Below are 25,471 nucleotides of genomic sequence, written 5' to 3'. Positions count from 1 at the left end.
CGAAGATCCTGAGAAAACTAACCTGCCTTGGCTATTGAAAATAAGAGGTAACAAAGCAAAGGAAAAAGAAAAAGCCTGCCTTCAGAGAGTTGTAATTGCAGTCACTGACAACTTTTAGTAGTGTTAGGGAGAGTGAACATAAGAAGTCACAGGAGCTGAAAGAAAGGAAACAAGGGTCTCAGGAGAGTCATGGTGCCAGCTGCTTCTGAGAAATGTCCCTATGAGCAAAAATTCTCCATCTTCTTACTGGCAACGTTGGGATTATGGCAGCCTTAGAACCAGAAAATAGTTATAATTTTTTGTCATGAAGCTCAAAGGGAAACAAAAAGTTTGAGACATCAAGCAGGGACCGAGGTGGGTGTGGGTACAGTCAAGGGAAGCTATGAGTGACACTCCTAGATATTCAATGTCCTCCAGGAGAAAGCACTAAAGGTCGAGTGTTAACATACTTGTTTTTCATCTTACTCCAACAGAAGACCAGATGTAATCTTCCTTAAGAATATTCCCCAACATATCCTGACAACTGTTGGGTGGGGAGGAAGCAAGTTGTACCATGTTACATATAAATGAAAAACCATAAGGTAGCAGACAATACTAAGCATGCACCCGCCCCTATTCAAACACAAAGGCAGAGGAAAAGTTCACGCTAACAATCTACCAAGGGACTATTTTTGGGGAACGAACACACACACACACACACACCAAAAAACAAAACAAAACACAATAGTAAGAACTCTTCTCGTAGTCTCCAAAAAGGATAGTACTTAAATTTTAAATTTCTGAGTTAACCTATGTTGGAACAGTTTTGGAAGTGACCTATTTGTCATGAATTGATAAAAGGCCAACACATAAACACTACGGAAAGGAATGTTAAACATTAGTTAATACTGTGTAACTTGTTTCCTTAAGTTTGTATTTGTCACCAGAATAGAAAACTAACAAAATATTTCCTGGACATTTTATTTTTTTTCTTGATTTTCTTTTTGTTGTTTTGTATTTCTTTTTCTTTTTCCTGGGTATTTTGAATCTGAGGCATAAGAGGAAGTCTGTCCAGACCTGATAGTGTACTCTTATGAGAGTTTGGAAGGAAGAAGGGACCAACTGGGAACTCAAGCCTATAGCCATGTGTTAACAGCTTGCTGAGTAAAGGATCAGATTACAGAGGTGCCTGTGTGGAGGGGAGGTTGGGGGACAAAAATGAAGACAGGCAGTTTCTGCCCTTTAGGAGGAGTTTCCTATCAATTAGGGGAAACAGTCTGATATAAGACATAGTTGGGAATCAGGGGACTAGGTTCTAATTCTGATTCTGTCATTGATTGGCCATGTGATTGTATAGGGTGGAATTGGTCACTTACAAACTGAAGGAATCACATGAGGAGGTGAAACTGTAAAATTAAGGAATTAAATGTGATAGCATTTCTCTAGGTAAATGCCAAATTAAAAAATATGGTTAAATAAATTTGGAGGCCCCCACGCAGCACCAGATAGATTCACAGAGCATTTAGTGTAGCAAAGGCTCCCAAAGCCCTGATGTAAGGGAAATTTTTGAATTTGTCAATTCCTAAACTTAGTTTTTGACATGACACCTGTTAATATTTGCAGAATATTATTCAGAAAAGAATGGTCTCTATGCCCCTTCCAGCTTTAAAATTCCATCAATATTTTTTACTTTACCACTTCCCTCAGTTGTCGCTGTATTTAGTCTTTCATGGAGTCTGCTGCCCCTCGCTTTACTGTTCATGACCTTTACTGCTATTTAAATGCTGACATGATACTGTAACAGGGCTGGATTAAATGATCTCTAAAAATCTGTACAAACCTGGAAATTTTACAGTTCTTTGAAAACTATCACAAGCAAAGAACCCAGGCTGTCACCAACTCAGCACTAACATTTACTAAATGAGACCTTTGAGATTCTTACGTTTTAAGTTCAGCCAGAGTACCATCAGATTCCTGGCAGAGTCTTGAGGCACAGGAATGACAGAAGAATACAGATAAGGGATAGAAAACTTCAGAATAACTACAGAGGTCAACTACCCCAAACACAGTTTAGTAAAACTTAGTTTCTTTTTCTAGCATATGATTGCTACATTCTTTTTTGCTCTGCCTTGATCTTTAATATCTTACATTGTTTCAGAAGAGCAATTTTAATACATACACTCAAATTAGTTTTCTCTATTGTCCACACACCTTACTCATTAATTAGCTGAGAAGACAGAAATACCAATCTAATTGATCAAAAAGAAATTTATTTACTTGTCTTCTACTACAGACTTTACAGTAAAATTTCTTGGCTTGATCTGATTCCACTGGAAGGGGCTCATGTACTATCACTGGAATGAACAGAGGCAACAGCTGTGATACTGCACTGACAATTTCTTTTTCCTTTTGTCTACTGGTTAGGCGATGCAAAGCTGGAATATGGTATGTTAAATTTCTTGTAGACTAGGATGCTTTAGCTCCCAATGAGGAAACAGAGAGAAAAAAGAGACCAAGGATGAATGTTTACACGTCCGAGGCCTTTAGTGTGAGTATTCAGCATGAAGCATGTTCAGTGTGAGTACTTCAAAACATAACAGATGCCGTTTAACAGAAAGAAGTAAAACATAAGATTCCTAAGGCTTGCTTCACATACAAAAGAACAGTTATGAGAACATCCAGTGTGTGTGTGTGTGTGTGTGTGTGTGTGTGTGTAAACATATATATATATTTTGGATACAGGGTTCAGCTCTGTCACCCAAGGTGGAGTGCAGTGGTGCAATCTTGGCTCACTGAAGCCTTCACCTCCTCGCAATCCTACCCACTTCAGCCTCCTCAGTAGCTGGGACCACAGACGTGTGTCAAAACACCCAGCTAATTTTTGTATTTTTTGTAGAGACTGGGTTTCACCATGTTGTCCAGGTTGGTCTTCAACTATTGGGCTCAAGCAGTCTTCCCTGCTTGGCCTCCAAAAGTGCTGGGATTATAGGCATGAGCTGCCACACCTGTCCAAAATCCAGTATATTTTTAAATTATGTCCTAAAATACAGTAACACTGGATTATAAACAAAATTACTGTTGAAAAGAAAGTATGAACATAAGGCTTAGCAAGACTAATTTTAAAGTAAAAACAAAGCTAGATTTAATCTAAGACATTCTTACTCTAACCGTCAATAATTCTTGGGAACCTAACTAAAGTTCAGTGATCTAATGAGTACTCGGGAGAATCATCATAGCATATACACAAAATAGAGAATAAAATTTTAATGGTATCAAAAACAAAACTTTTTTTGGCTGATTTAGTACTTCCTGGAATAAAGTTGCAAAATGTTACTCAGTAACTGACTTAGCTTCTAATCAAGCCAGAAGGACACACAGTCTGTATATTAAGTATATACAAATACATCCAATATTAACATGCACAGACATAGAAACAAGGATACTACAAAACCAAAATCACCATCTCTACTGATGAAATAATGAACTGAAAACAAAACATCCATCCACTAGTCCAGAACATCTTATTTTTGAAAAGGTTTTGAATATTGCTCTTTCCAAGAATTCAAATAAACTCCAAATGGTTAAATTTGACTGTTTTCTCAATATGAAAAAAAGGAAGCAGACATATTCCCATGGCTATAGGAACATACCTTTTACTCAGTGATACCAAATTAAAAGGTTTGACATAATTTCACTCTTCTCAGGTAAAAAGGGCTCTTCATATTCTAGTGGTTAAGGATAAATCCCTTAAAGTTCTTACGCATTTGAGTGTCATACCACCTACAGCAACATATGCTCAAGTACCTTTAACGATACAGTCATATAGCATGAGTTTAATTTTCCTGAGAACTAAATTAGACCTACAAAATAAACAGGCTATGAAAATGACCTGAGTTCATAGGAATCTCTAAGTTAGAGATTACTTTAGCTTTGCTAAGATTTCATCAAAAGCCTTTTATAGCAAGGGTTTCTTAGTGAGTCACATACTTGGTCATGGAGTCTTAGAATTTTTTTTAAACATTAAAAACAAGTGCTTTATGTTGTTGTGCAAATTCAACAAAAGGCCAAAGCAGCCAACAGTACTGAAGTGCTAAATAAAACCTACAAGTAAGTCACAGATTCTACTATCTTATGAAGAAAGGAGGAGGTGAGAGATACAGCTGACCAACTTTGCTCCCAGTTTGACAATGATTATTGGGAAGCTAAGCAATTCCTTGCAAGATAAGAAAAGACAGCACCTTAAGTGGAACCTAGTGGAAACCACTCAGAAGTGAGGGTTGTGTGCAACAGGAATGGCTACTGATCCCCTCTAGGTAACTCCTCTTTTGTGTGAGAATCCAAGAACCTAGAAATCAAGCAGGGAAACACTGGGTTCATGGTCATTTATCCGAATTATCAATTGCAACTTCTGTTATTATTGTTTGCAAATACTAAATACTAAAGATCACATGTGAATTAAGTCATTGAACAGCATATAAAAGAGTATGGTCTGGCTTCAACCCAAGCTTTTCTTTGTTTTTTAGAGACAGGGTCTGGCTCTGTCACCCAGGCTGGAGTGCACTGGTGCGATCAGAGCTCACTGCAGCTTCAAACTTTTGGGCTCGGATGATCCTCCTGCCTCAGCATCTTGACTAGCTGGGACTACAGGTGTACACCACTACAAGTGGCTAATTTTTGTCATTTTTTACAGAGAAGGGGGTCTCACTATGTTGCCCAAGCTGGTCTTGAAATCCTGGGCTCAAGTGATCCTCCCACCTTGGCCTCCCAAAGTGTTGGGATCACAGGCATGAGCCACGGTGACCAGCCCAATCCAAGCTTTTCTGATTTGTGATGTAATCTAATTCAAGGCACTAAAATGTTTTGGTGCCTTGGTGTATTAACATGTAACATGAGAACAAGATTTATTTACTTACCTCAAGAAGCTAGTACATGGGTTATTGAATGTACTCCTCTTAAACTTTGAGCCCCTCAGATGAAAAGCACTGTGGAAACAATTACAGCTGAAGAAAACCCTTCCAATGCCTCAGAATCCTGACTTACTGTGCCTTGTGTCTCAATGGCACATTTAGAAACAATGTGCACTAGTTAGTGGCATCCCATTCCTTCATATATGTTGTTTGGCACACAAATGTCTGTACATTTAAAACAGCTGTCATACTACCTATTCAAAAGCATTTACTAGTTTTCTAATAAAGCTAATGAAATGTACCCATTATGGAGTACTCTGTGTCAAGTTTAGAGAAACTTTAGCTTTCCCTGAAGTACATGTAACATAATAAAAAGTTTATTTAAAAAATTGAACTAGTGTTGTATGAAGCCATAAGTTTTTAATGAAAAAAGAAAATAATGTATGCCACAGTGTCTATATATTCATCTGAAGAGTACAAAGATGAAGTTCTGAGAAAAAAGGGTTTAACACTATAGAAAATAAATCTGGTTCTTAAATTATGTTCAAAGCAAACATTAAAACAGTCATGTCTCATACATTGAAATAAAGCAATTAGAGGTAATAAATTATAAATACAGTAGTTCAAATATTGTTTTAAGCATTAGTTTTTCCTAAACAAGTTAAATTCAAAACATTTTTAATCTGTTATATTTTTTCAAAGGGATGTAAAAATGAAAGCCTTCATAGAAATCTAAAACAATGATACCACCTTGCGATCTTCATATAGAATATGCTGAACCTTGACTATTTTTAATTTATAACATACTTTGGTTAATACATTATGTTCCATATGCCTTTATATTTGGGAGGAATCAGATTGTGATTTGTAGCCTTTACATGCAGTTTACCCAAACCTTCTTCACATCCAGGTCTTGCTTGATTCTCTGGAGAAGGTTTTGTCAGACTCATAATTAGAATGATAGAAACTGTAAATAACTTCTTCAGAACTGAAAACATTTCTTTTTAAATAAAGTGCTTTTAAATTCAAATATCTGTTGCCCTAAACAAAACTAAAATATACTTTAACCCTGAAATCTCCTTATCTTGACACACACATTTTAACAGGAAAAAAAAATCAGTTTTAGGCCATTCATGTCCTTCGAGAGTTCAGATTGGATCTAAATTGGGTTTTGCATCATTATCGTGCTCATGTTTGTACATGAAGGTTAAAAGAAAAAGGGCAACATCCAAAGATGACCAATAGGCAGTATGCGACGTGACAGCTGACCAATAACGGCTCTCCACAAGGCCTTCTCTGAGTTCAAAATCAATCCTGTGATCCAACTCCACTAAAAAGAAAAGAAGTTAAACAAATGAATACAGATTACAATAAAATATGTTCTATATAGACTTACTAGAGTTGAGAGTAAAAATTTAGCTAAATAGAAGTGATTCTGTCACTTTTTAAAAAAGTGACTTTCCATTATCATCTTATAAGAAAAACACTCAAAAGAGTCTCAGTAGCATAGGATTCTATTTGTGAAGTTCTTTCCTTTGTATGCTAAAGTTAATATGAAATAATAAAGGAAGACAAAAAAATCACTTGGTATATCATAGAATATTTTCAGAGTTAAAAAAAATTGCTTTCAAAACCTGGCATTACTATTTAATCCTTGTGCCTAATCTGTAAAATAACGAAAACACCCCTCTTGAAGATTTACAGGCCAGGCTTGCATGCAATAATGCCCGTGGGAGTGCAAGAGATCATTCAATCTCTTCTTTAGGGAGGCCCTATATATCCACTGGTTGTGTGGGGGATATGTCAGAAGATAACCATCTGTGTACAGTCCTAGAATGCTTTCTTCTCTACTAGGCTGAAGGCCTCACAGGCAACCCCCATAAACCCTAGTCTCCATCCAATCAGCAGGGTCTAACATGTGCCTGGGACATACAAATGCTCATTAAGTGTTTGTTCAATAAAAGAAGAACATGCAGGTTGGCTGGGAAAGTTAAACAGGGAGGAGCAGTGGTGATTCTTGGGAGGAAGGACTTTGCTTGTAACAGTGCTATCCACAAACAATTCAGTGAATCCAATCAACTATTTTCTAAAACCCACAGAAAGTCTTTGCAATACCTGTTAGAGAAAAATCACCTTAACAAATCAAGGCTCTAAGATAATTTCACTGAACTCATTTAATAAATCCTTAGAGATAAACACTTAAGAAAATGACATCGTGATCTTTAGGAACTCCTTTAAAACTGTTAATAAGCCTTACAGTGTTCTGAAGGGTCTATGTTACAAACAAAACAAAAATACTCAAATCGCTACCAACCAGACACTATAAAGTCTGCCCCTGAACAAGCACCACAAGGATTTTAAGAGTAAAACTGGCACAATAAGAAGGAGATTGGACTAAAAGTTGGGTTTTGATTTATAATGGGAATTTGGCAATCATACATAGGAAATCATAATACTCTAGGGAAATACTTCATATAAATGCTTAGTTAATGCTTATTTTAAATAGGTATTTTGTGAAAATACCATTTGGTAATTTAAAAATGCTTATACAGTTGTTATTTTTCTGTTCAATTATGCTCTTCTTACAAGGTATGTTCATAAATCTAGCTATACATTTTCAGAGAAGGTTTACACTTAAGTGGTATAAATACCAACTAGGTTATAAAATACTTGTAAAATACATTGACCTGGGATTTTTACTAAGTTTTTTGGGCTGCTTTTTTTTTTTTTTTTTGAGACAAAGTCTCACTCTGTCACCCAGGCTGGAGTGCAGTGGCACAATTTTTGCTCACTGAAACCTCCCTCTCCCGGGTTCAAGCAATTCTCCGGTTTCAGCCTCCCGAGTAGCTAGGATTACAGGTGCCCACCACCACACCCGGCTAATTTTTTTGTATTTTTAGTAGAGACGGGATTTCACTATGTTGACCAGGATGGTCTTGAACTCCTGACCTTGTGATCTACCCACCTCAGCCTCCCAAAGTGCTGGGATTACAGGCGTGAGCCACCGTGTCCGGCCTGGACTGCATTTTTAAAATTTAAATTACAATAAGCTAATCAATAACAAGTCAGAAATAGCTGAAATCCATGTGGACTGGTGAGTTAGTAAATGTCCTAATCTTTTGTATTCCATGGGACATCTGTATTAGATTTGTAGGTACATTCTGACACAACAGACAGGAAGATAAAAATAGAACAAGAAACCGGAAAGCTCAAGCACAATGAAGATGAGTCAAGATGAATTACAAAGGAAAAAGAAGATGAAAAACAGATGGGAAATGTGTTAATATTAGTGAAGACCACAAAGTTATAATTTTTAAGAATTCACTTTCAAATGCCACTCCATAATGTCTTCCTAGTCCAACACTTTTTAGTTATAATTCTGTTTTTTAAGTCAAAGAAAGGAAGATATTTCCTGTTTATAACACGTGTTATTTGGCTCCACTTTGATTTTATGTTCCTGAAATTATTCTTAATGTGCTATTACTGTCTTACAACACTACCTTTGCATAGACACTCAAATGTTAAATTTCATTCTTGTCCTATATTATGTGCCCGTATCATTTTATCACTTAAAGGGACTTTACTCGGTATCACTAACCAGATTGGCTCCCTCTATCCTGCTATACTTATCTATAGGTTGTCTCCATCAAAATGGGTATTAGGAAGCTAGCTTGTACTTGATGAACCTGTTTCAGTTTCTTGTCCTCCCTGAAGAGGTTTATTCCAGGCAGTCTGGCTGTCGGTGCAGGGGACCTCACACGTATGTTGGTTATGCAGGTGGATGGATGAAACTAGGTGGGCCTATGTTCCATCTTTTCTCTCTCTCAGGTAGATCACAGAGTTCCCAAGGGAGTGAGGGTCTACCTGGCAGCGCCATTCTATATGTGTTGTGAGATCAGCTCTTGGCCAAAGTAGGCTCAAATCTACATGGAGTAGCCTAGGACCTACTTTCTCATTATTACCATCTCAAGAATGGATGTTGTCATACAGGTTGGTAGTTTTTCCCTGCTTTCTCTAGCTGAGCTAGGTCAAGAAAAACCAAACCAAAACAAAAAAAGAAACGTGGAGAACATAAAGTCATCACTCCTTTTTCTCTCTGGAATGCCCAAGTGACAGAATTTCTCTATCCATAAAAAAAAAAAAAAAAAAAAAGAATCAGGTTTCTAAACAGTTGAAGAGAAGTAAAAATGAGAAAAGAAAATGTGTTTTTAAACAATCATCAACTCTTTGCTTAAACTGTTTTAAAACATGGATTATTTTCTTTCTGGGGTGTCACATACATGGGCATATTTCTTTCCCTGTTCTCCAAAGTGTAGTATCTGCCACATTCCATGTGGAAGTGCTTGACAATCAAGGAATCTCCATAGTGTGAAGGTCAAGTGTCATCAGTAGTGTGCTTTCATCAGAGAATTATTGTGTGCACAAGGCTTGTCAACAGACATATAATAAGTAATTATAATATATGGTAGAATATGATGAACCACAAAGCAGAGATACAGTGAAGGACTCTCTCAGTTCTAAGGAAAGAAAGATGGCTTTCACCTGGAGAAATCATAAAAGGCTCCCTGGAAGGAGGAGGATTTGGACATGCACAGATGAAAAGACATTGCAGGGAGAACAAACAGCATAAGTAAAACCGCAGAGGTGGGAAGCATGGGGCACGAAGGGAAATATGTTAGTTTTCTTGAGAAAAACCAGGAATGATTAAAAGGGAGTAGTTCTGACTTTGACTAGAAAATTTTGTCAAACCAAATTGTGAAGGGTCCAACAAATCTAGCCATTTACTTCTTTGTATGAATGATTGAGACCTTTCTCCAGGTGAAAGCAATCTTTCATTCCTTAGAACTGAGAGTCCTTTACTGTACCTCTGTTTTGTGGTTCATCACATTCTACCATATATTATAATTACTTATGCAGTTATCTACCTTCCCTACTAGAGATTATGCTCTCTAGAAAATATATAATTTTCACACTAGCATCTTTATAAGCAGAATTGAAATTTGTTTCATCTTATCTTTTCTAATGATTACCATGGTCTCTTGGCTCAAGGTAAACAGCGAAGTAAACAATTGTTGAGTGAATGACAACAGGAAGCGCAAAAAGAAGCCATGTAGACATTACCACCTGAATCATTTTGTGTAGTTATGATTACAAGTTTAACTGCTTAGGTAGCTAGGTAGGATGGTTTTGAGATACTGGATATATGGGCTACTTGGTTGCAGGACAAATATATGAGTGAATTAATTTTCCTTTCTCCAACCAAAAATGCAAAAAACAGATATAAAATTATTTCTTTATGAAAGAGGCTGGCTTGGGCAGAGACCAGAGAGAGCACTTACGTAAGATAATTTCTTAAGGGGAATTCACTGAGTTAGATCAACACAAACTGAAGTAGTATAAGAGCTTTTTTTTTTTTGAGACGGAGTCTCGCTCTGTCGCCCAGGCTGGAGTGCAGTGGCCGGATCTCAGCTCACTGCAAGCTCCGCCTCCCGGGTTTATGCCATTCTCCTGTCTCAGCCTCCCGAGTAGCTGGGACCACAGGCGCCCGCCACCTCACCCGGCTATTTTCTTTTTTTTAGTAGAGACGGGGTTTCACCAGGTTAGCCAGGATGGTCTCGATCTCCTGACCTTGTGATCCGCCCGTCTCGGCCTCCCAAAGTGCTGGGATTACAGGCTTGAGCCGCCACGCCCGGTCCGAGTTTTTTTTTTTTAATTGAAAAAATTTATGAAAATTGGTGATCAAATAAAGAAATTGTAAAATGAGATGTGGTTAAAACATTAAAAAAACAAAAACAAAAACAAAAAAAAACAAACCCCAAAACGCTATAATGTGATTTGTCAAAGACAAAATCTAGTATTTTTTTTTTTTTTAAAAAGAGAAGCTGTGGAAAAAGGAATCAGAAGTTCGTCATAAAAATAATTTTAAACTGCTAAAGTTAATCCATAGTGATACATTTAGAATATACTGAAAATTAAGAGATTAAAAATATCTCTTACATCTAAGAATACTGTTTTTTAAAGTGAATGTACTCTCCTAAACTACATTAAATATTTGTGTTGAAAGCAATCAGCTATGACATACCTGCAACCCTAAGTGGTAAATTTACTGATACCTGAAATAACCAAGAATGATTACATTCTTTGTACTATTAGAAACCCTTTTATATCTAAATGTATTAAATGAAAAGAAATAGCAAACCTCTTTGGAGCCTTTAGGACACTAAAGAAGAAGGAAAATGACCTTATGCTTTTCTTCAGTTTCCTTCTTTGTAGAAGTATACACTAATATACTTTAGCACATTAAGTGGCTAGTCAATTTTCAGGTTTTAGAACCACTATCATTTAAGATTAGAAAATATGGGAAGAAAATACACATAAAATAGTCTATAATGGTAACACTGAAGCTGATCTCATAGAAGAACTGATCCAATTTTTCAACGAGCAGAAGAACTCTAAGTAGATCATTTTTATAGTATTCCGAATGCTATTCCTGACATATACCATACCGAGGGCATTATCTTTATTCTGCATTACATTTTCCGGAAAAAGAAGTTGTGGGAGATTAAAGAACGATTCTTGAAGTCTGAAATCTGTGAAAAAAAAAACACAAGATGCTGTAAAGCGCTGGCTGATGATTAAAAATGGCCTTCAATGATGTAGTGGCCAAAAGTTAGAACACTACTCCCAAATAAGTTGGCTAAATCTAGCATACATAAAGTAGTACACATCTAAATTTTTGTAAGGAGCTCTTTCATGGAAAATGTAAGCATAAGTAACTTGAAATATAATCTCATAATCTGTTAACACCCAGATATTCCCCCAAATTCATAGCTAATTTAGTTTCTAACCTCGATGCAAAACAATGCTAAAAGAAACAGATCTTTGCATTTTATGTTAGAAAAGAAATCTAGACTTTTCAAAAGAAATGAAGAATAGCTATGTAAGATGCTTCAACTGGATGAAAATAAAACAGGTTTCAATTGACAACACTCATTCTTCACATAAAGAAACAGATCATGAATTCTAAGCCTGTGCCCCATTTTACCCTCAAATAGCAAGTGAATCAAAGTTGGTAGCTTCAGAATAAAGGTTATCCAGAAGAAATGAGGCAACCAATGTAAGTAGAAGGAAGAAGGGAAGCCAGAATCACCTAATTACAATGACCAAATTTCAGAAAGAAGATTTAATGAAGAAAAGTTTTATGATTTGCACGATATAGCCAAGACAGCATTTACGACGAGAAATTATGATGATTCCACAGATTGCGTTAATGAAGCAAGCCAAATAATTAGTAAAGCAAATCTTGGGAATAGGATTTAAAAGGCAGACTCTTATTATAATTAATAGTCTAATTTTAATAGTTATATCTATATCTAGAGGTGAGTATGTGTAATATGTATAATACGTTAAGTATGTGTAATATATGAATATGTGTAAGACTCAATGATTACTTCACATTGAGTCTTGTTGACAACAAATTTACCATCTGGACTATCAAAGAATTTATGTGTAAGAATGACATAGTATGTATTTTATTAAGCTCTCAAAATAAAAAGATGCAATACAGCTATGCACTTCTACTAACTGCTGTTCTGGAAGAAAAAACTGGGTGTTTCTCTATTATTTTGAAATTACTACGTTAAACAGAAAAAAAAAAACAACTAAAAAAGTTGTATTCCCTCAGATCCTATAGATTCTATACATACGCTTTCATTACCTTTTTCTAGGGGGTTAAACCCCTGTTCTTCTTGCTCCCTCACTCACTCTAATGTTTACCAGCACTACTGTTGTGCATTAATGACATTACAGAAAAGCGTGACTTTTTATCTGCTACCTTACAAAATTCTTTGAAATTAATTTTTATCAGGAATTAGAGTTTTCTTGACATCTGCATGTCACAACAGAATTTTGTATTTTCACATTCACATTTTTGATATTAAGTAGAAACAAGTCAGAAATAGTATGAGAACTCTTATAGGAAAACTAAAATATATTTAATGCAAATATCAAAGCCTAAAAAAGAATTTTCCAGACTTGCAACTATAAATTTTAGATACCGAGTCTGGCACAGATAGAATTAAATTAAAAATGCTGTTGGCCCAAGTAGGGATGTTCAACCCTATTAATAATTCATCCCGGAGTGGAGTTGACTATGAAAGAATTATTCAGCCTCCAGGAGTGTCACACCTGAACTTTCTAAGGATGGATGGCAATGAATGCCATCATGTTACAATTTAGAGTAGCCGACACAGTAAGAACACAACACGATAAGTAACAAATAAAATTTGTCTAAAAATTTCTTGAGAAAGAAAAGTTTTCTCCCTGTTATAGTTACAGAAAAGGACTAGCTAGTTTCAGAATTTGTATTTCTTTATAGGTGTCGATGAAAAAATAGGACTTGACGTTTTAGTTTTATTTTACTAGACACCTAAAAATAATGGTCAAGTTCAGACTCTTGGAAGTAAATATATACTAAGTGTATTAGTGTTTCACAACTACTCAACATTTCAAACTTTGTAAGTCCACTGGAGAAAGCTTAAATAAAGATCCATTATAATGCTAAGTCCAACATAACTATCCATTTATTTACTCGTTTTTTCAATATCTGCTTTACACTAGGTAACTGGGATAGAATTGGAAGCCATTCAGCAGATCCAATAAAATTTCTAAGCTTTGAATAGAAGCAAGATGACTTTGGTATAGCAGTTTTTAAAGTCTCAAGACCAGATACCGCACAGATCTAAAGCAATAATTACATGATTTTTGAGACTGAGAAGATCATATTAGTAAAAATCTACTTTATAAACCTCAGGGGGTACTTACCCTAAAGAGATTTGTTTTATGTTTGATGTTTAAGACCCTGTGCCACAAGGCCCTAATTATTAATATTCTATTAATTCACCAATGCAGAAAGTAAAACTGCATTTTCCTGGAAATTACTGTTAAAAATATAAGCAGAAGAAAAGCATTTTTTTCTTTCAAAGTTAAGGCACACTTTAGATCTTAGAGTTGACTAGCTAGTATTAATATCTTATACCTCCCTGCCCTCCCCAAGTTTTAAAAAGATACAGTATAAACTTCAGGAAATAATGTATGGACTAACATGCAGAATCAAGGAAGCCAGAACTGCTATGTGGAAGGGTCTGTGTTGCCACGGTGGTAGCAGAAGGTGAGACGACTGGCTTCTTCTCATCTTCCATTGAGTCTTTTGATGTTTCAGATGACGGTGTTGTAGATGAACGTCCAAATCTTGAGAACAACATTCCTCCAAGTCCCTTTCCAATGCTAGCAGCCCCTGTATTTCACAAAGCAGGGTAGTCATTCTGTTGAATTACACCACACACTAAGCTAAAGAGCACCACCCATAATTACAGCCAACTGGCAGAGGGACCAAACCCTAGTCATGTTTTTCCAGGGTGGGAACATAAGAAAATTATAATTTATATTGCAGGTTTCTAAATAAAAATGGTGAATAGAAAGACAGTGGTATAAGCTCTAGGAACATAACATAGGAATATATAAACAAAGGAATCAAGATTCTATTTTATTCAAGTGATCATGGTTTATTAAAATATTTGGCAAGATTAAAATCTTTAATAAAAGAACCATGCCGTTGATATGAGTATAGATTTATTACTGATATACTTACTACTGAATTTAAATGGATATGTAAGAAAAAGCCATCAATAAACAATGTATTAATACGAGAAAGTGAAACAGCAAAAGAGTCCAGCAGATAAAGCCTATTTATAGTGCCACCTTGTGGGACTTTATATTAAGGCAACTTGTAACCAAAGGCAATGGACAGATTCAAATAGCACATAATCCAGTTCCAGTGATACAGCCAAATATTGTGCTAGTACTGGAGATCATTCAAAGAAAGATTAAACATCCTTGTTGCCCTCAGGAATCACATAGTTTGAGAGACTTTTAGAATAGATCAGAGAACTGGTTGGTAGGGAGCACCCTCTGACACAAGTGCTTTCTTATTTCACAGATGAGCAAGTAGAGCATTAAAAACTATATTATTTGCTCAAGATCTCGCAGCAAGTGGTAGGATCAAGATTAAAACGAGGAACTTAGAACAGCTTTTACTGGTCCATCCAGCTATCTCATATTCTAAAACTGTAAGATCTGATCTAATCAGAGAACGTTAGAGCTTTTTGGGCCTCAAATATGAACATTGGGAGGGTAGTTAATTGTAGACACAGGGATTAACTATTGGGAGTTTCCTAATACATAGAATGCTTCTAGCTCCCCAAACTTTATGTCTATAAAAGTGCTTATATCCATAGATAAGGAATACTTAAGATAAATTACCTAGTATGCTTGCTTTGCCTATATTTGTTATAGATTCTCCATAGTGTCTGCGGGACAAGACTGGTGAGGTCACAGGGCTTGGTATGGTTGAAATGCCTTCATTCTCTGAAACTGAGGTAGATTCTTTAGCTGGGTTGAGGAAGCTTGGCTTCATATGTTCATAAGGTAGAGGATTTGAAGTATTGTACCAGTGGATCTGGACAGGTGAAATGTTGCTGTAGTGTTTCAGTATTAATGGTTCTAATCTATAAGCCTTGATTAAAAAAAAAATTCAAAGAAACACAGCATTAAAGCACAATGCTTGGATTTTAATAAACTATTCTTACTCTATTGCATGCTACATAAGCCTCAGAGACGGAATTTAATTAAAAAACAATAGTTATTTCAAACATGTATTTCTATTTGTTCACTGTTAATATACAGTTGGTCTAATGATGAGATTATGAAAAACAGTCTAGACTAATAATGTCTATCAATTAATTTTTCAGAGAAATATTTTCATTATGTTCTGATATGTAACAATTAGATTTATTTAGTCTCATGAGCAAAGTTGAAGTAGTAGATGGTAATCCTGGGAAACAGCAAATAAGGTCAATTTTTAATATTTTAGGAGCTCTATTTAAGCTCTATTTTAGCTCTATTTTAAAATAGATTGATATAGTAACAGCATAAATCAGATGCCAGCATAAGAGCATCTGTCTGATGTGAAATAGCGATGAGACAGCAGAAAAGGCAATGGATATGGCATCAGCATCCCCCAAATTCATATTCTGGCTTCTACCACTTATTTTTTAATTTACATTTTTCAAAAATTTTATTTTTTAAGATGGAGATAGGGTCTCACCATGGTGCCCAGACTGGTCTCGAACTCCTGGGCTCAGGCAATCCTCCCATCTCAACCTCCCAAAGTGTTAGGATAACAGGCACGAGCCACTGCGCCCGGCCTCTGTCACTTATTAATTGCATGATGCTTGTCAAGTCACTAGGTCTCGGAGCCCTTAGTTTCCTGAGATGTAGAAAGGAGGTAACACTTCCTTTTTTTTTTGTGTGATGGAGTCTCACTCTGTCGCCCATGCTGGAGTGCAGTGGCGCGATCTTGGCTCACTGCAACCTCCGTTCCTGGGTTCACGCCATTCTCCTGCCTCAGCCTCCCGAACAGCTGGGACTACAGGCACCCACCAACATGCCCGGCTAATTTTTTTTTTTTGTATTTTTAGTAGAGATGGGGTTTCACCATGTTAGCCAGGATGGTCTTGATCTCCTGACCTCGTAATCCGCCCACCTCGGCCTCTCAAAGTGCTGGGATTACAGGCGTGAGCCACGGCGCCTGGCCAACACTTCCTTTCTTACAGAGATGTGAGAAAGAACAGATAACATTTGTAAAAACTGCCTTGCACCTTTCTGACATAAACTATTTAACAAAGTATTAATTTTTAAAAACATCACAGAGAAACTATAAAATGAATAATAAAAACGTATGAGTTTGGACCCTCCTTTAAAGTTACAACAAAGTTTAAGATATACAAAGGACAGGGCTCAGAGCAGACCTATGGACTGAAATTCACTTTCAAGTTACGAGACAATGAATAAAATGAGTATATGTTGATGAAATGCTTATTGTCTAGCTGGGTGTATATATATATTTTACTTAATCCTAACAATCCTAGAAGGCAAAATATTATTATCTACATCATACTGATAAGATATAGTCTCAGAAATAACTTGGATTGTGCAGTTTGTATTTGAATTTTATATAAACTTCCAGTTCAGTGAAGTCAATATAGCAGTTGTAAGTCTTTATATGGAAGATTTTCTAAAATTCAAATGGTTAGTCAATGTTATATTTATTTGGTACTAGCTAAAAGGATCCTTTAAAAGACTTTCCACAATTATATAAAGCTATTTTTTCAGAGAATAAATGCTATTTAAAATAGTTTAATATTCAGTTAAACCAGCCTTGTCCCAAAGAAGTTTTAAGGGGACATTTTTCTTGTTTAAAAAGCTTACTTGGCATTACACTGCTTACCAGGATGCAAGGTTCTTCCATTAAAAAAAAATTTACAGCATAAACATAACAGAGAATAGAAAAATCCAACATTTTACAATTCTATTAGGCTATAATAAAAGTTTTATTTTGATGTTTAATATTTGAATATTTTCATTTTTCAGAGAGTCTACAAAACACATTCCAATATTGTAGCATATTTTAGATAAAAAAGTATTTAGAGCAGGATTTTTAAGATTTATGGTTTCTAGGTTACTGGTATTACAATTGGTTAAGGTTTGAAAGTCCAGTAGACTCCTGTCTCTTGTATTAATTGTCTGGGAATAATATTTTTACATTACGTTCCTGTGTTACAAGTGCAACATAACCAGACCATCTCTAAGGTATTTTATCTCATGAGCTCTAAATTAACCAAAACACATGTTTAATAATCAGATAAATGAAGTGTTATTCGTTAATTCCATGGCACCTTGTAAGATGTCTTAGATAGATTTTTATTTTTTGGAGACGGAGTCTCACTGTGTTGCCCAGGCTGGAGTGCAGTGGCACAATCTCAGCTAACCGCAACCTCTGCATCCCAGGTTTAAGCGATACTATTGCCTCAGCCTCCCAAGTAGCTGGGATTACAGCCATGCCCAGCTAATTTTTTGTATTTTAGTAGAGATGAAGTTTCACCATGTTGCCCAGGCTAGTCTCGAACTTGAGCTCAGGCAATCCGCCTGCCTTGGCCTCCCAAAGTGCTGGGATTATAGCCATGAACACCGTGCCTGGCTTTTTTTTTTTTTTTTTTTTTGAGATGGAGTCTCCCTACTCTGTCACCCAAGCTGGAGTGCAGTGGCATGATCCTGGCTCATTCCAACCTCCACCTCCCAGGTTCAAGTGATTCTCCTGCCTTACAGGCACGCACTACCATGCCCAGCTAATTTTCTGTATTTTTAGTACAGACGAAGTTTCACCATGTTGGTCAGGCTAGTCTTGAAGTCCTGACCTCTGGTGATCTGCCCGCCTCAGCCTCCCAAAGTGCTGGGATTACAGGCGTGAGCCACAGCTGATAAGATTCTTTTTAGGAACAATTTGACATTGAGAAAAAAAAAGTCTATATTGCAACTCACCACTGGATCTGTAGGATGAAAAATATTTAGTAACCGGTTACAAATCTCTCTAGGCAAAATATGGTCTTGACTTCCAGTATTTCCTGGGCGGATGCCACGCAACGCCAAGAAAACTGCTAATGGGGATCCCATACAGAAGAAATTCTCAACCTAAAATGATAAAGTCATCTTAAAGTTGAAAAATAGTGAAGTGTTATTTTTCAACAAAATTTGGGCATAACAGTATATGGCAAAATACAAATAATAAAATTATCTCTGAGTATATTCATTTTTCATAAGAGTTATCCAGATGGGCTCTGCTACCCATTAACTATTCTAGAATAATCTATTACCATGAGATACTTCATTATCTTTAAATCTAATGCAAGTTGAATAAAAGGAAGATAAGGATCGTTTTCTTTAATATTTGTATACACTAATCAAATATTTATTGAGGTACTACTTTGTGTGAAGTAATACGCTAGGTGCTGTGATGGATATAAAGACCAATAAGGCACAGCTTCTGCACCCAAAGTTTACAGTCCTGTGGGTAAAGCAGAATAAAATACGTGCATAACAGAGGGAAAGAATGCTTTAAGAGAGTGAAAAAAATAATTCCAACTTTGAAGGCTTTACAGAGGAGGTAGCATTTGCATTGGCCAGTAAAAGACGAAAAAGCTTTCTACAGCTGAGGCTGGATATTGGTGCTGGAAAGAATAACATTCCAGACTGATAGAACCAAGTGAACTAAAGCCAAGGTGGGAAATAACTTGGTTTATTTTATTTCATTATTATTTTTTGAGACTCTGTCACTCAGGCTGGAGTGCAGTGGTGGTGCGATCTCAGCTCACTGCAAGCTCTGCCTCCAGGGTTCACACGGTTCTCCTGCCTCAGCCTCCTGAGGAGCTGGGACCACAGGCGCCCTCCACCGCGCCCGGCTAATTTTTTTTTGTATTTTTAGTAGAGATGGGGTTTTACCCTGTTAGTCAGGATAGTCTCGATCTCCTGACCTCGTGATCCGCCCACCTTGGCCTCCCAAAGTGTGGGGATTACAGGCGTGAGCCACCGTGCCTGGCCATACCTGGTTTATTTTTGAGAATAAAAAGTCTGATAGGCTGGGTGCCGTGGCTCACGCTTGTAATCCCAGCACTTTGGGAGGCCGAGATGGGTGGATCACAAGATCAGGAGTTTGAGACCAGCCTAGCCAACATGGTGAAACCCCATCTCTACTAAAAATACAAAAATTAGCTGGGCGTGGTGGCAGGCACCTGTACAACCAGCTACTCGGGAGGCTGAGGCAGGAGAATCGCTTGAACTGGAGAGGCAGAGGTTGCAGTGAGCCAAGATCACGCTGCTGCACTCCAGCCTGGGCGACAGAGAAAAAAAAAAAAAAAAGTAATGATGATAGAGATGAAACTCAAATTCTACAATGGGATTACTCCAAAGACCATACTCTTATGGCTTTTAAAAATATGTTATAACTTACCATATGGTTTTAAATGTATGGTGTGCGTGCGTGTGTGTGTATATCTTAAACACTTTGTAAGTAATGGAGATAGATTCAATAAAAAAACTCCTGATGTTTTAAAGCAATTTCTGTATCATTCCACATCTTAACCTGTGTAAGTTCTTGTGATAAAAGAAACACATTTCAAGAAGAGGCAATATAGTATACTAGACATGAGCAAATATTCAACAGGAAATGAGTATTAGGAAACTTATGACATTTCCCATTTAACACTGCAAACAAGTTATTTGTTATCCAGCTACAAGTTATGTCCTTTCCAATAGTCTAGTCAATGCTGATACCTCTGCCACATTTTCCTAAAACACTGCTTTCAACAGGTAATTATGATACTTAAAAACCCTGCAAAGCTTCCCAATGCCCATATCAAATACAAGTTCATTATTTCTAGCTATTCCTGCTCTCTTACTGTCTCCTTGTTCTGACTCCTGTATATTCTAGCTAAATTAAGTTTGCTCGCCCAGCTCCAAGCTAACCCTGTGCACCTCTGTCTTGTGCTTTTGTCATATATTGTTCATCCACTGAAATGCCAGCTTTCCATCCCTGGAATCATTACTCATATACTTCCTCTGATTTTTTCTCACCACTGACCAACTAGGTGGTCATTATGATTTCTTAACTCTAAATAGTAAATATTTCTCATCAGTCTCTATTTTTCTTTACCACTATTCTAGATTAGTTGATGTTTCTTAGGGTATATGAAGTTACACCCCTCCATGCCTCTGTTTATGCCATTCCTCTTACACAGAATAGCATCTCTCCTTTCTTTCCCTTGGCAATATCTAACTTACTGAGACCAAGTACAAATATCACTCCTTTGTAAACTTTTGCAGGCAAAGTTAGAACCTCCCTCTGGTACATACATTATTCTGTATACTGATAATAGCATTAATAATACTGTGTTGTACAACCTGAGGACTGGGGAACTGACTTGTCTATTCTTTTCTTTGTACAACCAGAAACTAGCAGTGTCCAACATACAGTATATGTTGAATAAATATTTATTTTGAAAGGACAATAAACTTTCCATTTGAATCCTAACGGCATATTTCAAACGACGTTAAAAAAAAATACTGAGATCAATGTTGAAGAACACATTGCTCTTTCCTTACCTTAAATTTTAAGGCAGGTGTTTGTGTCATAGATGATGCTTTCAATCCATGCAGCCGTTCTTCTATTTCTTTCAGCCTAAGAAGGGGTATGAGATTATATACACACACATATTTATAATTTCATAAATATTAGATGCTTGCTAGCTTACTAAAGTATAAAGATGCAGATGATGATGGCCCATTATCTCTCACATTAATCCTGGTTGACAGTATTTAATAAATTTCTCTGCCACAGTACAGAAAGTGTATAAAAATTTATGAAATAATTAGTAAAAGTACCCCCAGTTGTCATGATACCTGCTGTTAATGGCTTTTTTTGTAGTAAAATGTGTCACATACAAGCACATATACACCTTTAAAAAAATTATACCAAATGGTTAATACCATATATACTGTTCTATCTCTCTTTTCTATACTTAAGACTTCAGAGATCTTTTCATTTCATTGCCTCCTGACCTACTTCAATTTTTTTTTAACAACTATGACTGTCCAAAATACAGGTGAACCATAGTCTAACCCTTCTCTGTGATGAACATCATTTTCAATTACAACGTTTCATAGCTACTTACATTTAGTAAACTATGGAATTAAGTTATTATTATTATTATTATTATTATTATTATTATTATTATTATTATTATTTTAAAGCTATAGTTGGCCAGGCACAGTAGCTCGTGTCTGGAATCCCAGCACTTTGGGAGGCTCAGGTGGGTGGATCACTTAAGGTCAGGAGTTCAAGACCAGTCCGGCCAACATGGTGAAACCTCATCTCTACTAAAAATACAAAAATGAGCTGGGCGTGGTAGCAGATGCCTGTAATTCCAGCTACTGGGGAGGCGGGGACAGGAGAATCACTTGAACCTGGAAGACAGAGGTTGTAGTGAGCTGAGATTGTGCCACTGCACTCCAGCCTGGGCGACGGAGCAAGACTCCGTCTCCAAAAAAAAAAAAAAATCTGTTATTTTCCATGCTTTTTTTTTTTTTTTAAGTTTTACTGGATTTATACATCTAAAATGCTGCTCCAAGTCTTGCCAAACATGACATTTTATTTCAAAACTATCAATTATTTTGACACTATAATATTTATGTGTCTAGCCTATGGTACTTAATAAGATTCTAAATGAAATCTTCAGTTAACATCTATAAGACAAAAACGAAACGAGTAAAACTTTTAGTCAATTAGCACATTTGTTTTAATATGCCAGTAAATTATCAAAATGAATGATTTTTCATTGTTATATTAGAATTAATCAGATAAAGAAAACAAAGAAGATAAGGCATGTAACTAGAGATGAAGATAGGAATGTAGCAAATAATTAAAAGATAGCATCGGGAAGGCCACAAATGATTAAATAATTATAAAATCTATTTATAATTATATAACACATAATGATGTTTATATATAACATATGTATAAAAATATATTTGCCAAAAAAAGTGCTTAAAAATTATTTTCAGAACAGTAAGAAAGGCAGAAACCCACCTCGAAAGGCCAGTAAAACTATAAAAGATTATAAACTGGTAAACATTTTCAATAAGGATTCTATGCAGTGACTAAGCTTGGAATAAGTTTTAAATTTCACTCCTAACAAATTGTGAAGAAAAGATGAAAGGAAAACAAGGAGAATAACAAAAGAATTTATTTTATGCTACAGGAAAATGCATGTAATTAGGACGAAAATCAACAGTCTCTAGCTTGATTACGCATGCTATATAGTAATCGTTGTATCCTGAACAATGCATTATTTCTTTATCATGAAATTCTTAGTTTTCTCCTAAGAGGTTCGGTAATTCCATAAAGACATTTAAAAATTTTTCAAAAGATTAGGATATTTTACCGTCGTTTTGTTATATAGAGTTCATCGAGAAGATGTCGTTCTTCATAGCTCATCCATCGTTCATCAGGCAACTCTTCTTCCTTTTGCAGCAACTGTTCATAGAGTCGAACTGGATTCCAGCCAGTCATTATGTCATAAGTAATTACACATCCCAGGGAATGTGATACTATTGAGACTTTACCCCCTTTTTCTTCAAAGTCTGGATTCCGAGAACAGAAAAGGGAATATAATCGATTCAGCTCTTGCTGAAGGCCTTTAACTAGCTGTTTGAAATAAGAAAACATTATCATATTAGAGTTGTCATTGACTACTATACACTTATTCTAAACTCAAATACATTGAGGTAGAAAAACATACATTACTGATTAAACATACCTAGGTTATTAAAATTAACTTAGGTCTTTCAAAATCTTGCAGGAATGAAGAAAGGTATACATACTATTATAATCCATATCATCACTAAGAATATAAGCAGATATTACATAGATCCTTTTGTAGTCCTTAAACCTAAAACTGTATAGGCCAGTAGTTCCATAGATTAAAAAAAAAAAAAAAAAACAAAGTTCTACGCAGATACTAGTAAGATTTTCAAAGACCCCTGTAAATTGCTTTTTTGTTGTAACTTACCCACATGCAATTTTAAATTTTTGTACCTTGCAGTTTTTAGTCAGTAAATTTTAGAAAATGAGTATCTGGGCTTATGCTGATAGGTATACTAACATATTATAAATTATTGTGCTTTTAGATAGAGTAATGTAATAAAAGGCCACTGTATGAAGAAAAAACCAAAGTTGATCTACTGGATATTTCAAAATTCCCACTAAGTTGGCAATACAGATATAAAAGTAAAAAGTTGCTTTCTATATCTGGAAAGCAGGGCTATTTTAAGTTTAGAGGTTAACAATATGGGGAGTATTTTCATAATTTTTCTTTGTAAAACTGCTTTCTTTGAAATTAAGCTTTAACAAATATTACTGAAATATTCCATAAAGTCAGAATAAGGTTCTCTTGTTACTCAAACCCATCCTGGGCCCTGACCTGAGTTTTAAGGCAGTCTTATCTTCTTCCTACCACTGCTTACTTCTACTCGATTATGAATTTCCTGCTGGATGTTCAATTTCTCATTTCAGTACTTCTTAATATATCAGCTGCTACTCTGACATATAAATATTAGTTATTTGTTGCTTCCATTTTCAAGCTTGTTACTATGTCTCAAGAGAAAACTAGCCACTATCAACTTTTACTGAAAATTCTTTATCTGCTGACACAACCTGAAAATCATTCTTTATGTACTTTATGATTGGCAGGGTTAGCAGTGACATGAATAAAGGGATGATGGTCTCTGTTGACATCTCAGAGCTTCACAATGCAATACTGGTTAAAGCTAAAGGTCTAGTCAAAGCTCTGAAACTATCATGTCTGATGAAATATATTCAGCTGATGAAGAAAGAAAAGGAAAAGACAAGCTTGAAGCATGTGGAAGGATGATAAGCTGCCTTTTCTCTAGGGAGAAATGCCAAAGTTTTATTTTAATTAGACTCTTTTTTTCATCAGGAAGTAAAAAAGAATTACATGCTTTAGTGCAATGGTTCTCCAATTTGCAACATGCATCAGGATAACCCGGAAGGCTTGTTAAATACAGATTTCTAGGTTCCATCCCAGACTTTTTCATCCCGAAGTGCTGAGATGTGGCCTGGGAATTTGCATTTCATTATGCTCCCAGAAGATGTTGATGCTACTGGCCTGAGGACCACACCTTAGAAACTACTGATTTAATGGCAATGTACATAAATATCTTCTAAGACATGAGTTGTAAGGAAAACTCTAATTAATATAGTTTCAGGAATATGCAGTGTGAAATACTATATTGCTGTTTGAAGGAAGCTATAATATGCTTTGGATTTGGCTTTGCTAACAATATCAACCAATCCCTAAAATTTCATTCTTTCCCTGATTTACAATCTACATAAGGTAGGTACGGAGAAGGCTAATGCTTAGATAAAATAATTTCCTTTAAAAGCAACAGTTCTTAATTGTTTTTATTTTTGAAGACCTTGATTTTAAGACTTGTACCACGTAAATCTCAAAGCACTAACAGATACATACTTTAGTACTCTGACAAAACATACCCAATCTTTTTGTTTTTATAAAATGCCAGCCTACTCCCATATTAAAGTTTTTTTTTTAAAAAGGAAATAACACTACCAGTAATTAACCTATTTCATATTCAAAAATTTTAAAACATCTCTCACTACACCAAATACTTCATTAGTTTGGCAATCACATATGGGTAAAAAAACAAGATCAAATTATCTAAGGCAGAGAAAGTCTATTTGATACTAAAATATTTCACTATGGAATGAGGCATAGCACAGACAGTTTCTGAAGAGCTGATGATGTCATCTGTTTTAACAATTACACACTTGAATAGAAATGGCCTTTGTATTTCCTTATTAGAGCATATCTGAATATGGTAGCATTTTCTTTTTCTACTGCTTATGCATATATATGGGACATCTGTGGTCAGACATTATGATTCTGAAAGCCAACTTTTTAAACAGCTTTGTACTACCTCTAAATGCTTCTGTATCTCATCTGCTCATCAGTGAAAGGAGAAATTCATATCTATATTGTATCCAACAAGTTTACTCTAATTGGAATTTCTTTTTCTTTTCCTTCTCGTTTCTGATCCAA

General features: G+C 35.9%; 1 protein-coding gene across 4 annotated transcripts in view; it reads right to left on the bottom strand.

Annotated features, from left to right (window-relative positions):
- Positions 1–3,228: 3,228 nt before the first annotated feature.
- Positions 3,229–25,471, bottom strand: part of DDHD1 (DDHD domain containing 1) — a 120,120-nt gene continuing 97,877 nt past the window's right edge. For 2 of the 4 annotated variants that reach the window (XM_023230835.2, XM_023230855.2), the window contains 7 exons: positions 22,778–23,040; positions 20,940–21,015; positions 18,324–18,473; positions 15,207–15,459; positions 13,990–14,181; positions 11,393–11,476; positions 3,229–6,216 (listed from right to left, as the gene is read on the bottom strand). In XM_023230835.2, coding sequence (XP_023086603.1) covers positions 6,035–6,216; positions 11,393–11,476; positions 13,990–14,181; positions 15,207–15,459; positions 18,324–18,473; positions 20,940–21,015; positions 22,778–23,040 — 1,200 coding nt within the window. In that variant the 3' untranslated portion in view covers positions 3,229–6,034. The remainder of the gene's footprint in view (positions 6,217–11,392; positions 11,477–13,989; positions 14,182–15,206; positions 15,460–18,323; positions 18,474–20,939; positions 21,016–22,777; positions 23,041–25,471) is intronic. The other 2 variants (XM_023230845.2, XM_023230859.2) reach the window with 1 other exon arrangement.

This window comes from Piliocolobus tephrosceles, chromosome 6 (genome assembly GCF_002776525.5).
Source record: "Piliocolobus tephrosceles isolate RC106 chromosome 6, ASM277652v3, whole genome shotgun sequence".
NCBI classification, from domain to species: Eukaryota; Metazoa; Chordata; class Mammalia; order Primates; family Cercopithecidae; genus Piliocolobus; species Piliocolobus tephrosceles.
Note: the sequence above shows the minus strand (reverse complement) of the source record. Positions and strands in the feature narration are given on the sequence as shown.